The following is a 16,360-nucleotide window of genomic DNA, read 5'->3' as shown; positions in this document are numbered from 1 at the left end:
GGGGCGGAGCCGACGAATGCTCCTCCTGACTGGTTGCCCAGTTCCTCTCCGCAGGGGACCAGCCGAGGCGGGGCGAACCTCTGCTGTACTGCGTTGGGGTGGCTCACAGCTCCCGCCCCTTTTCGTTTAGCTTTCTCGCGGCTGGTTCCTCGCACCACGTGCCCTCCTGGCCGCTCCCCCAGCTGCCCTTTCCAGCTGCCTGTTGGAAGCTGCTGTAAAATGTCGTGACGGGCGCTGCTGCTTTACGGCTGCCTCTCCCTAAGTGGAGCCCTGGAGCGCCCACCGCCGTCAGCCCTGTTTCTACGAGTCGGCCGGGCAAGATTGAGAGACCCGGTGCGCCGCTGCCCTCCCCGCCGCGCCCGTTCCGGCCCTCGGCGATGTGAGCTCGAGGAGGCTGCGGTGCCCCCCCGGCCTGGGGTTGAGACGGGCGGCAGGTGCCTGTGAGGCGGGCGGGTGCTGGGGGCCTGCAGGATGGAGGAAAGCATGGAAGAGGAGGAGGGGGGCAGCTACGAGGCGATGATGGACGACCAGAACCACAACAACTGGGAGGCCGCCGTGGACGGCTTCCGGCAGCCCCCCCCACCCCCTCCGCCCCCCTCTTCGATCCCAGCCCCTGCCCGAGAGCCTCCAGGGGGTCAGCTGCTGGCGATGCCTGCGGTCTCCGTGGACAGGAAAGGCCCCAAGGAGGGGCTCCCGATGGGGCCACCGCCGGAGCCGAATGGGGTGATCATGATGTTGAAGAGCTGCGACGCGGCTGCCGCCGTGGCCAAGGCGGCCCCCGCCGCCACCCCCACCTCCACCATCAACATCAACACCTCCACCTCCAAGTTCTGTGAGTACAACCTTTCGTCTGCAGCCTTGGCTTTTCTCCTTCCCACCCGGACGCCGAATCCTTCTCTCTCGGCCATCCCGCTTCCTTTGTTTCAGGCCTGGGTCTCTCCTCCCCTCCCCGTCTCCCTCCCCCGCCTCGTTTGGTGTCCGCGGCCGGCGCCGGAGCGGCCCTGGCTTCTTGTATTACTTGGCCTAAAAGAGCAGCCTGGTTACGCACACAGCCCCAAGTTCTCCTACAAACGCGAGCCGTATCATGACTGGCTATCTCTCAGCATCAGGAAGCTCTTTTCTTCTCCGTTCCCCCTTAAGTTTCACCCTCAAACGTGAAGGGAAAATAAGGCTGTACGAGTTTCGTTAGGGAGAGGCCTTCAGTTTGTTTTTTGCAACCAGGGGAAAAAGAAATCTGGCCACTTGTGTTTCTGTGCTTTTAGCCAGTCTGCGTTAAACAAGTCAGGAATTAGAAAGTTGACCTATATCTACGCTTCGTTCTTTCCCTTCTCCAGTGCACGCCTTCTGCATCCCGATAGGGAAATGTATGAGTTGCTTCTTGAGTAACAGCAGCGCAGTGGGAGCTGCGACATCCGTTTTGAAGCTAATAATGTATAAAATTACTTTTTCAAAGTCTACACTCATAAGAATAAGCCATTCGGTATGTGTCCAAATCTAAGATTGTGTTCAATGTTGAACTTTTATGTTAGTGATCTGCCCTAACGCTCAACTGCAGGCAGAAAGATTTAAGACCAAAATCTGTTTTGTAACCGAAACTGTCTCCAACCAAGGATGTATGCTTCCACAGCTAGGAAGAAAAGTGCGTTTGCTTTAAGTGGTATTTTTGGGGGCTGGTGATGGTGGAAATTGACTGTCATAGCGAGATTTTTCTCTCCTATTAATAACTGCAAGTTTTGAATGGCATCTGGTAAAGAACTGGAGATTTCATTTCTAGTTGCTAATTTTATCAAGCTGTACCAGTAATTGTCCAGTTAGCTGTGCAGAGAAAATATCTGCCTTGGTTCAGATGTATAGTCATAGTCTTACACATTTTTTTTTTTTTTTTGGAACAAGCACATAATCTTATTTATTTGCTTTCAAGATACTGCTTTAGTCAGAGACATTCATATGTAGGTATGGTTGGTAAGATTTGTCTACGATTTTTTCCGTATTATGGGTACATGAAAATAATGTTTATATTGTATAATTTGTGTGTTGAAGTCTATGTAGTGAAACCAGACCTGGGACACAGTGGCAGGGTGACTTATCTAAATGCTGAAGGAAACTTGCTTTAGTGTTTCAACCAAGTTCATTTTAAGAGTTCAAAAAACAGCATATAGCTAAGAGCAAGAATTAGTGAAATTAGGAACAAAAGAAAGATTTGCCAAACCAAAAGATTGTTTTTTGAAATTAAGCTAAACGGACCTCCGATTTTTTAAATGCAAATACAATAAGTGATAACTGGGAAATAGGTACAAACATGAGGTGTTTAAAAGAAGAGTTTTATGAATTGCTATGGGTTTATAAATTTGAAAGCCTAGAGGAAATGTGTAAATTCTTAGAAAACTACAAACTATGAAAGTTGGTAACAGAAGAAGTAGATAGCTTGAGCTAATAAATATTTTTAAAATTTATTTTATTTTTATTTTTGGCTGCGTTGGGTCTTTGTTGCTGCGTGTGGGCTTTTCTCTTTGCGGCGAGCGGGGGCTACTCTTCGTTGCGGTGCGCGGGCTTCTCATTGCAGTGGGTTGGTTCTCTTGTTGCGGAGCACAGGCTCTAGGCGCGCAGGCTTCAGTACTTGTGGCACACGGGCTCAGTAGTTGTGGCTTGCGGGCTCTAGAGCTCAGGCTCAGTTGTTGTGGCGCATGGGCTTAGTTGCTCCACGGCATGTGGGATCTTCCCGGACCAGCGTTCGAACCCGTGTCCCCTGCATTGGCAGGCGGATTCTTAGACACTGCGCCACCAGGGAAGCCCGAGCTGACTAATAAATATCTAAAAACTGAAATAGTAAAACGTCCCCTTTCAAAAACTCTGGATGAAGATAATCTTATAATTGAGGTGCAATGAGCTTTTAAATAACAATTCCTTTTTAAAAAACAATTCCTTTTTAAAAGTTGTTCTGGGAAATAGGAAAAAGAGAGAGAGAGAGATGCCAAGCTCATTTTATGAAGTTAGTGAAATCTTGATTCCAAAACTAGGTAAAGTTTATATGAGAAAGTTATACATCTGTTTTCAGTTATTAGCATAAATGTAAAAATCCTACACAAAATACTAGCTCTTCAAACCCAACAATGTGTTAAAAGAATCTTGATCCATAGAGTTTGTTTTAGGAATGTAAGTGTGGTTCAACATCCATTTATCTGTTAATGTAATTTATCTTAGTAGACTAAAGGAGAGTATATGGGTTCATCATTCTCTCTACTTTTGTATATGTACTTGAAAATTCCCATTAAAAAGTTTAAAAAAAATAGACTAAAGGGAGAGAATTCATCATTATTTCGATACCATAAAATGATTTGATAAGATGCAGCACCCATATATGATAAAAACTCTTGGCAAGCTTGGAACGCAGGATAACTGAATGATGGTCATTACCAAAAACCTACAGCAAATAATAATACTTAACAGAGAAATTTCAGATACATTTACTTTAAGGTCAGTAACAAGGGACTTCCCTGGTGGTCCAGTGGTTAAGACTAAGCGCTTCCACTGCAGTGGGCACGGGTTCAAACCCTGGTTGGGGAGCTAATCCTGCATGTGGCACGGCAAAAAAAATAAATAAAAAGATCAGTAACAAGATAAGGATGCCCTCTGTCATTGTTACTGTTTAACATAAGAAAGGTTCTGACGAACACTACAGGGGGAAAAATTATAAGAAGGGATGCAATAAAACTCATTATTTGCAGGTAATATCACTTATCTAGAAGAACCATTAGAATCAAGAGAAGCTATTAGAACTAGTAAGAGTTTAGCAAGGTTACTGGACTTAAGATCACCCTACAAAAGTTAGTAGCATTTACTACACTAGCAATAACCAGTTAGTAAAGGTAATCAAAAGTAAATATTGTAGGGCTTCCCTGATGGCACAATTGTTAAGAATCCGCCTGCCAATGCAGGGGACACGGGTTCAAGCCCTGGTCTGGGAAGATCCCACATGCTGTGGAGCAGCTAAGCCCGTGCACCACAACTACTGAGCCTGCACTCTAGAGCCCGCAAGCCACAACTACTGAGCCCACGCGCTGCAGCTACTGAAGCCCGCATGCCTAGAGCCTGTGCTCCACAACAAGAGAAGCCACCGCAATGAGAAGCCCGCGCACCGCAAGGAAGAGTAGCCCCCACTCAACGCAACTAGAGAAAGCCCGCGTGCTGCAACAAAGACCCAACACAGCCAAAAATAAATAAATAATTTTTTTTAAAAAGTAAATATTGTATACAATAATAGCAAGAAAACTATAGTCTCTAGGAATTACCCTAAGTACATAAGATCTTTAAGGAGAGAACTTTAATAAGGAGCTAGAAGAGGACCTAAATAAATGGGAAAACTTTCCATGCTTTTGGGATTGGATTACTTATTGTTGTAAGGAAGTCAGTTTTCTCCATTATAATCTATAAATTTGATTAAACTGCCGTCAAAATTCCAGTTGGTTTGTCTGACAAACTCAATAACCTGATCTAAAATTTATATGGCAGGTGGGATAAAATCTGTGAATAGCTAAATCAGTCTTAAAGTTTTGCTTTCGTGGGGGCTTGCCTTACCAGAGGTTAAGATACTGTTTCAAAACTATAGTAATAAAAACTAGTATAAGTGCAAGAACCTAAAAAATACACTGGGGGAACAAATTGGAGAGCAGAGACTTACCTATATGTTCAGGAACTTAAGATAAAGGTGGTATCATAAATCATCAGAGAAAGGAGTCATGTTGCTAGGAAGAGTGGGTTACTTTATGGAGAAAAACCTACCACCACAGATGGGATGAACTATGGATAATTAAAGATCTAAATGTGAAAGGAAAAGTTATAAAATTAATGGAAGACAATGTTGAAGAAGCTCTTTCCCTAGGGAGAGTTTTATCTCCTAAAACTTACAAAGGTGAAAAAGTAATGACTTTGATTATATAAAAATTAAAGGTTTTCATTCAGTGACAGACAGATGAAAGAATTAGGGAAGATATTTGCAGTGCCCAAAATTGCCAAGGGATTTAGCCTTGAATTTATTCAGCTTTTGTTTGTCCCCAAAAGCATTTTACCTTCATTTTCTAAGGATATTTTTGCTGGATATAGAATTCTAGATTGATAATCTTGTTTTGTTTTTCCTTTCAATACTTTAAAGATGTCTTTCTGTTGTCTTCTGGCCTGCATTATTTCTTTTAATAAATGTCTGAATATTCGAATCTTTGTTCCTCTCTAGTAATGTGTCCTTTTTTTCTGGCTGCTTTTAAGATTTTCACTTTATCTTTCACTAAATCAAATTTAATTTGATTGTGATATTCCTTGTGGTAGAGTTTTCTGTAGGCTTATTCTTGTTAGTGTCCTTTGAGCTTCTTGGATTTGTGGGGTTCTAGAATTTGTCAAATCTGGAACATTATCATTCATTTTATATTTTTTCAGAATTACTGCCCCATGCCCCTCAGTTGCATATATGTTACGCCACTTGTTATTGTACACTAAATCACTGAGGCTCTGTTCATTATCTTTTTCAGCTTTTTCACCCCCCTCTGCTTCAGTTTAGATAGTTTCTATTGCTGTGTTGTCTCTGGTGTCTAATCTGTTGTTAATTCAGCAAGAGTTCCAAATGTTTTTAACATAGACTGTCATTGAGTCCAGGTTTCAGTCAGTTAACTGAGCAAATTGTTATAACCATATCTGGTTTCTTGAGATACTGCAGTGAATGAAGAACCTTCAGTAAGTGTATTCCTTTTGATAACTTAAGTCTTAACCTAAAGTTATGTTTCAGTCTTTAGAATTCTTAATGTCTTCTGAGAGTCCACAGTGGTGTACCTCAGAGATATTATGGGTTCTGTTCTAGACCACTGCAGTAAAGTGAATATCACAAAAAAGTGAATCACACGAATTTTTTCATTTCCCAGTGCGTATAAAAGCTATGTTTACAGTATAGTATAGTCTGTTAAGTGTGCAATAGCATTATGCCTAAAAAAAAAATTGAACATATCTTAATTGAAAAATACTTTATTGCCAAAAAATGCTAAATATCATCTGAGCCTTTAGCAAATCATAATCTTTTCGCTGGTAGAGGGTTTGAAATATTGCGAGAATTACCAAAATGTGACAGATGCAAAGTGAGCAAATGCTGTTGGAAAAATGGCGCCGATAGACTTGCTAGACTCAGAGTTGCCACAAAACTTCACTTTGTAAAAAGCGCAGTATCTGCAGAGTACAATAAAATGAGGTATGCCTGTAGTTCTTTAGGAATGAAGGCTGGCTCCTGTTTGTTTAGATTTGGTGCTTCTTCCCCTGGGAAATTTGATTTATAATAGATGGAGGTTTAGAGGCGGTGAGAGCTGCTTGGAGTAAGGCATGAGGAGAATCTGCATTCCCTTGCAAGGCTCCAGTCAGTATTACAGCAAGGGAGCAGGGGCTTCAGTCAAGTAAAGATTAGCCTCATATTGGGTGGGAGGGGTGCTTCTCAGGTAGGGAAGGCTCAGTGAGTTTTGTGAGGTCAGGGTTCTCAGATTGATCAAACTCCACCCCATTTCAGGCCTCAGGGTCTTATCATTTCACAATCAGTGCCCTAACTTTTACTTAAGAGATTATTTTTATATGGTAATTCTGTAACTTGCAGAATCACTGTTTGATTTTTGGCTGTATCAACCCTATACCTATAAGAATTAAAAGGTTCTTTTATGCATTCATGGATGCTCTTTGGTCCTCTGTTTATTGAGTTAATCATTTTCTTAAAGCTTTCACCTGTCCTCAGAATCAGCCCACTCCACAGTCCTTGTCTTTCTTATTTCCATCATAATGCACTTAGCAGTCTGCCATGCTGTTTTCTTCAAGAAGAACTTTATTCCAGGTATCTACAGGTGGTAAGTAATTCTTTGCTGCTACATGCCATGTACTATTAGTATTATGTTATCTAATGGTGGCAATGTCATCATTGCCTTTAAATCCAACTAGATTGGAAAACCAAAGCCAGGTTCCTAGCTTTTAAGAGTCTGTGTCCTGTAACTACTCTGGTACCAAATACTTTAATCAGTCAGTTCAGTGCAAGAAAATACTCTAGGTATCTAAAGCAACAGGAGATCTAATAGCAGAAATTGGGTCCATTGTAAATTGTCGGAAAGGTCAGAGGTATGAAGTCAGTGAGGCTGCTCGCCTAAAGCTGCATTCCAGAGGACAGGCTGCTGCTTCTGCTGCCACCACCGCCATTCTTACATCATCACACTTGCCTCCCTCATCCTTGAAGTTGGTGACCAGACACTGGAACTTGGAGTTCGGCTGCCACAAATTCTGACGTCTCTAACCTTACTTGCCAGAACCACCAGCAGCAATAATCTGTCCTTTGCCTCCCTTTGGCCTTCCAAATCTCATTCAAATGTATCTCATTGATGGAATGTAATTTCGGAAGTGTAATCACTTAGTTCAGTTTTTCATTGCACATTAGTCAGCTTGATAATTACCCTCAAATTTCAGGAGCTTATGGACCAACAAAGGCTTATTTCTTGCTCATGTTGTGTTAGTGGCTGACGGTTGTGGCTTTTCACGTGTCATCTCATTCTGAAGCGCAGCTCTTTTCTGGGTCCTGTCACTCTTGGCAGAGACAAAGAGAAGAGAGTGGACAGCAACACACAATGGCTTTTAAAGCCTCTGCTCAGATGTAGCATATGTCACATCTGTTTATATTCCAGATATATTAAACAGGCTAGAATGGTTCCCTGTCTGAATGTGTTGGGGCAGGTGGGACTGGAGCATGAGGATAAAAGGCACTGAATGGCTAGATGGAAGGGGGGTGGGGTGGGATCTTGCCTTGACTGATGGTACTGTGCCATGATCTCAGGATAATTATGAATCCACTGCACCAAAAGCTTCTCCAGATGAATAAAAGCTTCACAGTATTTTTTAATTGAACTCAATGAAATTATTCTTTTCTTTAAATTAATGACTCAGAAGTATGTTAAAATTGACTTGAATTTAGTGAAAGTGTTAACTGACTTTAGTAAATCCTAAATAAAGTTGCTCTACTTGATCAGGTCCTACCTGCGTTTCCAGATTGGTTGATTCTTTTACAAGTGAATCAGTTAATGTATTCAGGCCTTAAAATATGCACTGTTCGCAGCATCCGTGGTGGTTATTTGGTATCTTCTTGCCTTCCAGCTTAGTGGAGTTGTGCTGCAGCAAGCATCACTGTGGTATCGATCGATTGTCCAAATTTCAGGATCTCATTGGGGATCTTGTCTTGCCGTTTTTTGACATGAATTGCACAAAGTGACAGTGATGAAACTGTAAGAGAAAGCCATTGTAATGTTTATATAAGGCCCAGTCCCAAATCCCTAAAGAAAATGAATGCTGTTCACTTTCTCTTTAAACTGTAACTCTGTAAGCCGCAGACCATATATAATCACGTTGTGAACTGTTAAATGCTATATAAAAAATGATTGTGGATATTCTTTTATAATATGCCTTGGCAGGGAAAACTGGCCTTCCATTTTTCTTCCTACTTTTGTAGTTGTTTGCCTATTAACCTCTGTAGTTAAGAGTATAGATAAGTAGGGCTTCCCTGGTGGCGCAGTGGTTGAGAGTCCGCCTGCCGATTCAGGGGACACGGGTTCGTGCCCCGGTCCGGGAAGATCCCACGTGCCGCGGAGCAGCTGGGCCCGTGAGCCATGGCCGCTGAGCCTGCGCATCCGGAGCCTGTGCTCTGCAATGGGAGAGGCCACAGTAGTGAGAGGCCCGTGTACCGGAAAAAAAAAAAAAAAAAAGAGAGTATAGATAAGTAATTTGTAGTTGCAGGTGTGCTGACTAGAATGGCATTTTATCCAAACAGATATTTATTTATCGTCTTCTGTATGCCAAGGTAATATTTTAGCCTCTGGTGATGAATGAGACAGAGTTTAGTGTGGTGGTTGATGGACAGATGATTGTGATACATTATAATTAAGTTCTGTGGTAATTTTGTATGTACATGGTAGCATAGAGGGAAAAAGAATCTTTGAAAATGAATAAAAGTTTGTTAGGAGGACTGAGGTGGCAGGGTTGGGCTTGAAGAGACTTCCTTTGCAGAGGGAGAAGCCTGTGTGGAAGACCCAGAGTTGAAATTATTGTAGGAACATAGGGTGTGAGGAGGGAGTGGCACAAATTAAACCTAGATCGATAGAAAGGTCTAGATGCGAAGGGCATGCTAGGTTAGAGATGGGATTTTCTTCTTCAGGAATAGGGGCTGCTGAAGTATATTAAGGGAGTCAACTTGGTAAAATTTGTCTTAGCATGTTAATATAGATTAGAAAGGAGAGAGAATGGAGGCAGAGACTGGTTAGGGGTTTTAATTATTGTAGTCTAGGCAAGAGATGACAGCCTGAACAAATAAAGCATTGGAAGAGAGGTGGTTTCCGACTTTGGAAACATTTGGGGACTACAGTCTGTAAAATTTGGGTGGGAAGAAGGGAGGATAAGGATATGGTAGGCGTATAGGTAGGGGTGTGTGTGTGTCTTTTTTAAGTTGTCTGTGGAACATTTGGGTGGAGAGGTCCAGTAGGCAGTGGGTAAGCTGAGCTTTCTCATTTCATGCACTTTAGAATATTGGAAGTGCTGAAACAAAAATTTAGTTTCACCAGATTTGTTTTTACCTTTCTGAGGATTTGAGTTTCACCAAACTCTTTGGTCTTAGAACAAAACAGCACAGAACTTTGCTTTTATATAGGCTTATACTTTAAAAACTTAAACTGTATGAAAAGATATATAATGAAAATCAGTGATTCCTTCCTTTGTTCCTTCCCATTCCTGGACCTGTGACCCAGAGTCAATTATTTTTAATTCATTTAGTTGTCTTGTATTTATCCACACATTTCAATGTGTTAATATTGTTATTAATTAATTAGTTAGTTTTATATTACCTGTTGACCTGTTATTTCCACAACGTTTTAGTTCTCTTATACCTCTACACACCTTACCTCTTTAATTCTTTAAATAACACAATTTTTGGTTCAAAATAAACCCTATTTACATTACAACTAAATAATCACTGAAGGGCCAGGAGTGTACTCAGATTACATTTTCTTTCACATCAAACTCTGCTATTAAGTTGCCTTGTTTATACTTGCATAGTTTTTGAAAAACTGATTCTTAAAGTTTTTCAACATCTTTATCACATCCACCATATACCTGTCACTGGTGTTTTTGAAATGCTCAGTTAATCAGTATTTCCTTTTTGTCTGCTTGTGGAGCTGTTAATCTTCTTGTTCCTGTTTATTTCTTAGGGCCCACAGTTGCCACTCATGGACTTCCCAACAGGTGGAATGATTGTTACTTGATGTCTTCCTTTTTATTTATTTATTTATTAAAAGTTTTGTTAAAAGTTGAAGTATAGTTGATGTACAGTATTATGTTAGCTTCAGGTGTACTGCATAGTGATTTGAGATTTGCATACATCATGAAATGTTCATCACAATAAATCTAGTAACCGTCTCTCCCCATACAAAGTTATTACAATATTATTGACCACGTATCTTAAGCTGTATATATGGTACAACATATATACATATGTGATTGTTTTCAGTTGATGATCTCTTAGGTTTGAATGCCTTCTAACAACGATACATTTTTATTCCCCCCGTCATGTTGAATGTTTCTGATGTTGTATTTTCCATCTTTTTGTTTTGTATATCCCTTAACTATTTATTGTGGTTTTAGATGATTTTACTACTTTTGTCTTTTAACCTTCCTACTAACTTTATAAGTGGCTGATCTACTACCTTTACTATATGTTCGTCTTTACTAGTGAAATTTTTCCTTTCATAATTTTCATATTTTGAGTTGTGGCCTTTTCTGCTTAGAGAACCCCTTTATCATTTCTTGTAAAGCTGGTTTAGTGGCGCTGACCTCTTAGCTTTTGCTTGTCTGTAAAACTCTTTATCTTGCCTTCGAATCTGAATGATAACCTTGTCAGGTAGAGTATTTTTGGTTTTAAGTTTTTTCTTTCATCACTTTGCAAATATCATGCCATTCACTTCTGGCTTGCAAAGTTTCTGCTGAGAAGTCAGCTGTGAGTCTTTATGGGAGTTCCCTTGTATGTAACTAGTTGCTTTTCTCTTCTGCTTTTAAGATTCTTTCTTTAATTTTGCAATTTTAATTATTATGTGTCTTAGCGTGGACTTCTTTCAGTTCAACTTGTTTGGGAGTCTCTGTGCTTCTTGGAATTGGATGTCTGTTTCCTTCCCCAGGATAGGGAAGTTTTTAGCTACTGTTTCTTCAAACAAGTTCTTTGCGCCTTTCTTCTCCTTCTGAGACCCTGTAAAGTTAGTATGCTTGATGTCGTACCAGAGGTCTCTTAAACTATCCTCATTATTAAAAATTATTTTTTCTCTTTTTCTGTTCAACTTGGGTGATTTCTACTACTGTCTTCCAGATCACAGTCTGTTACTCTGTGTCATCTAATCTGTTGATTCCTTCTAGTGTAATTTTAATTTTAGTTAGTTGTATTCTTCAGCTCTGTTTGGTTCTCAGTATTTTCCAGCTCTTTGTTGAAATTCTCACCACGTTCATCCATTCTTCTGGGCTAGGGAGCATCTTTATGATCATTACCTTGATCTCTTTGTTGAGTAGATTGCCTGTCTCCACTTCGTTTAGTTCTTTTTCTGAGGTTTTGTCTTGTTTCTTTGTTTGGGACATGTTCCTCTGTCTGCTCATTTTGCCCAGTTTTCTGTGTTAGGTTGGTTACATTTCGCAATTTTAGAGAAGTGGCCTTATGTAGGAGACATCCAGTGGGTCCCAGTAGCACACTCCCTTCTGGTCACCAGAGCTATATGCTCACGGGGTGCCCCCGTAGGGCTGCCTGTGCCCTTCTTTTATGGCAGGACTGCTATGGTGGGTGTGCTGGTAGGCGGGGCTGGCCCCCAGCCTGACTGTGAGGCCCTGCCTCATGCAGTGGCTGCCGGGCTGCTGGAGGGCAAGGTAGGCTTCCCAGCTGTCTGCCTGGCCCTGGGGCTGGGGCTGGCCTGTTGGTGGGCGGGTAAGCCCCCAGTGCTAATAAGCTAGGGGGAGGATTCCAAAACGTCACTTGCCAGTGCTGTGTTATCTTGGTAGAACGAACTGCCCAAAATGGCTACTGCCAGCATCTCCATCCCCAGGGGCAGTTCCAGTTGCCTCCTGAGGAGGCTCTCCAGGATCAGCACATGGGTCTCACCCAGGCTGCTTTCAATTTACTGCCTCTGTGCTGAGATTTGAAGTGTGTGAGATTTAACGTATGCCCTTTAAGAGCAGAGTCTGTTTCCTACAGCTCTCTGGCTCTCCTGGACATAAGCCCTGCTGGTTTTCAAAGTCAGATGTTCTGGGGGCTCATCTTTCTGATGCAGGAACCCTGGGCAGGGGAGCCTGATGTGGGGCTCAGAAAGAATCCTCACTCCTTGGGGAGAACCTCTTTGATTGTGATATTCCTCCCATTCGTGGATCGCTGACCTGGAGTTGTGAGTCCTGACAATACCGCGTCTCACCCCCTCTTACTCAGCTCATTGTGGTTCCTTGTTTAGGTATGCAGTTGTGGAATATCTTTTCTGCTAGTTTTTAGGCCGTTGTCATAGATAGTTGCTCTGTAAGTAGCTGTAATTTTGGTGTATCCATGGGAGGAGGAGTGAGTTCAGGGTTTTCCTACTCTGCCGTCTTGGCCACCTCACTTCATGTCTTTCTTTTTACTGGTGTGTTCCCATGTATGTGTGTGTATGTACAGAACATATCTGCTGGCAGTCTGTTGGGAAAATGTGTATGGATAATAATATCAGGTCTTGAATATATAAAAATGCTCACTTGATTGACTGTTTGGGTATAGAATTCTTACCTAAATGATTTTTTTTAAATTTTATTTATTTTTGGCTGCATTGGGTCTTCGTTGCTGTGCATTGCAGCGAGTGGGGACCACTCTTCACTGCGGTGCGCAGGCCTCTCACTGCGTTGGCTTCTCTTGTTGTGGAGCACTGGCTCTAGGCACGCAGGCTTCAGTAGTTGTGGGACATGGGCTCAGTAGTTGTAGCTCCCGGGCTCCAGAGCGCAGGCTCACTAGTTGCAGCGTACGGGCTTAGTTGCTCTGCAGCATGTGGAATCCTCCTGGACCAGGGCTCGAACCCGTGTCCCCTGCATTGGCAGGCGGATTCTCAATTGCTGTGCTACCAGGGGAGCCCCCTAAGTAATTTTTAAAGTGTTGCTTCATTGACTTTAAGCTTGCAGTGTTACAGTGGAGAATTCAGGTGCCATTTTTATTCTTGTTATTTTGCGTGTGGTCTTTTTTTCCCTTTGGAAAATTATTGGGATGTTTTCTTAGGTAAATGAGTCAGTGTTTTTCTCCCTTTACATTTTCTCTCTTCTCCCTTTTCTCTGGAATTATTGGTAGTCAAATGTTGAATTTCCTGTTTTGATCTTCTAAGTCTGTTAACTATTTTTTAGTATATTCTATTTCTCTTAATGTTCTAGGAGAGTTTCTAGGTGTTTACTTTTTTCTTTTCGAATTTTTTATGATAAAGGCATTTATGATGAGATAAATGCTTTTATTTATTTATTTATTCATTTATTTATGGCTGTGTTGGGTCTTCATTGCTGCATGCGGGGTTTCTCTAGTTGCAGCGAGCAGGGGCTACTCTTTGTTGTGGTGTGCAGGCTTCTCATTGCGCTGGCTTCTCCCGCTTCAGAGCATGGGCTCTGTGATGCGCGGACTTCAGTAGTTGTAGCACATGGGTTTGGCTGCTCTGTGGCATGTAGGATCTTCCTGGACCAGGGCTCGAACCCGTGTCTCCTGCATTGGTAGATGGATTCCCAACCACTGCGCCACCAGGGAAGCCCTTCTTTTGGATTTTTAACAATGGCTATATTTTTAATTTTAAGAGCATTTGGAATTCTCCTTTTTCATTACTATTACTAATTTTTATCTTCTCAACATAGTAATTATAGGGTTTTTAAAAAAGTTTTCTTTTGTTCTTTTAGTTCTTTGCTTTTATCTTTGCAGTTTTTGTTTGTTTTGATCTCTGATGTCTGAGACTTTGCAAATATTCGTGATCCTTAGCTGTCTATTCGTATTTAAAAGTGAAAAAGGCTAATTGGTAGTTCAGTGTTGGGCTTCACTTCGGGTTAATTGGATGCAAAGCTGCTATTCTTGGGGAACTGCCAAATAGTATGTGAATGTCTTTTCTCAGGGGCTGTTCCGTTTCTCTAGGGAAGGATCTTCTTCCTTTCTGGGAGAATGGTAGGGTTGGGTAGGTGGGGCAGGAAGTAAAGACACTTCTCCTGGCCGATGGCATTCTAGAATTAAAGAAAAGGAGCAGGGTTAGATGTTTGAACATTTCTTATTTTGACTTTTGACTTTACTTAAATCTGCCAGCCCTGTGCTTCCCACACACCCACACACCCACCCGCCATGTATCTGTCCTGGAGTCCGAAGCTTTTACCTTTCAGTTTCTGTGCAGGATAACTCTTCTCTTTTTTACAGTTTAGTCTACAGACTTGCAACCAATCTTCACCCTTCCCACTCCAGCCACCAGCTCTCTGCCTCTAAATCTCGCTCATTGTATCCTGTCCTTAGGTCCTGAATTTCTCAGGGTCCTGCAGGGCAGGATTAGCTCACTATTGGTGTTTCCACCTCAGCACACACTGCCTTATGCTGCTACTTCAGAGTTACTTTCCTGGTCTTAATGCCATGGAGAGTTTGACTTGTTTAAATCTTGCAGGAAAAACAGAATTTTAAAACTACGGCAGATGTGCAGTTAGCATGGTTTGCACATAATGTAATCACAATTGAGCAGATACTTTCTATTTGAATATTGTGAGATTCTGGATTAGTTGGAGTTGGAGCCATAATGGATGTTTTAATAGCACTTGACCTTTTCATATATGTACTTTCATAACATGTTCATAGTGAGAACTGTGTCACAGGCTCAAATGTGATGTTGTAATTGTAGAATAATGTTGTGCAGTAACTATTCTAAAGTAATGTATTGATAGATTTCAATCTTGCTGGTAGGTCACTGCAGCTACTTTCTAAGATAGTAGTGATGAAGGAAGTTTCTACTGTTCTGTTTTTTCCTCAATTTGAGAAATGTGTCATTTCTAAGCAGTAAAACAACAGTGGAGTGTGTTTTCTATACAAGTTTTACAGTGTTTGGGGGAAAGAAACATGTCATTTGAAACAAGGCAAAGCAGGTTATATGGTTTCATATAGTTAGTATGTTATAAGCCTTATCTGGACCAAAATGTTATCTAGTTATTTGTTTATATAAATGTAACTTACCCTAAACCCCAAACCCTATAACTTAGAAACTTCCCAAACACGTGCAATTTAGAACTTAAAACTTAGAAACTCCCCATAGAGCATATAACTTTTAAAAGTTTTTAGCTTACTTCAGAAACAGTTGCTTCATTAGGACTTGACATTAGCTATATCATCTTTTACTGGCGAGTCAAAATATACCCGAGTAGCTGGCACAGCTTTTGTTTTTTTCCCCCTAATATGGAAAAGGATCTTTAAAGGATTTGGTCACCTCTATTACTATTTTTTTCCCAACTTGGCAGTTCTCTTAGGAGCAGCTAAGTGTTACTTTTTCCTTTGCCAGGATCAAATTATTTTCCTTTTGAGAGAAATAAGTAACAGGGATTTTGTTTTTTTTAAATAAAGAGTAAAACTCCATTTATTTGTTAGACTACACAGCCTTGTTCTGATTCTGATTCTCTTCCACTCTGACTGATCTTTTTCTTTATTCCCAAAGGCTTCTCCCCATTCTGCAGGCTTTGTTCTTGGCCTTCAGCTTCTCTCTGTCCATTACTTGAAAGATTTCAGACATCCCCTTGTGCTGGAGGAAGAATAATATTCTACCAGGTGGTAATGTTTTGGACCACACAGATTTACAAGATTGTTATGGGCTTGCTGTGACAACAAGAAGTCGTAATTTTTCTCCCTAGCCAGAGTTAAAAGGAAGGCCTAGAGCTTTTTTCTACTAGTCCATCTGTCAGATTATCTAACTGTAATTAGTTGCAATTAATCTGAAAGGTCACTATGTTTGAGACACAATTTAGCCTGTTTAATTGGGCTTAATCATTTATTTCATAATTGCCAATACTGTATTCTTCTTAAGGAGCCAGTTCTTAATGAAAGTGGCCTTTTTGGTGGGGAGAAGGGACATGGAAGAGTAGAACTTTAATGCTTTTTGGACATAAAACAGTTCCTAGCTGCCCTTTAAATTTTTTTCTGTGCTACATTTACACCTTTGACTCTCCAGTTCGAGTTTTTCGGAACCAACAACCACGTGCTAGCAATGGAGAACAGAGGAGCACCTGTGACCCTTGGCTGTCCTGAGCTTGAATAGGAGCATTAGGCAGTGGTTCTCAAAGTAGC

General features: G+C 41.3%; 1 protein-coding gene across 3 annotated transcripts in view; it reads left to right on the top strand.

The window, feature by feature from the left end:
* Positions 1–263: 263 nt before the first annotated feature.
* The window catches only part of CACUL1 (CDK2 associated cullin domain 1), a 68,760-nt gene continuing 52,663 nt past the window's right edge, over positions 264–16,360 (top strand). For all 3 annotated transcript variants that reach the window (XR_014297934.1, XM_082674373.1, XM_082674372.1), the window contains exon 1: positions 264–832. Coding sequence is in view for 2 of the 3 variants with exons in the window: in XM_082674373.1 (XP_082530499.1) it covers positions 472–832 (361 nt within the window). In the remaining variant the exon portion in view is untranslated. The remainder of the gene's footprint in view (positions 833–16,360) is intronic.

The sequence above is a fragment of the Grampus griseus genome, assembly GCF_964374135.1.
Source record: "Grampus griseus genome assembly, chromosome: 16".
Classification (NCBI taxonomy): domain Eukaryota; kingdom Metazoa; phylum Chordata; class Mammalia; order Artiodactyla; family Delphinidae; genus Grampus; species Grampus griseus.
Note: the sequence above shows the minus strand (reverse complement) of the source record. Positions and strands in the feature narration are given on the sequence as shown.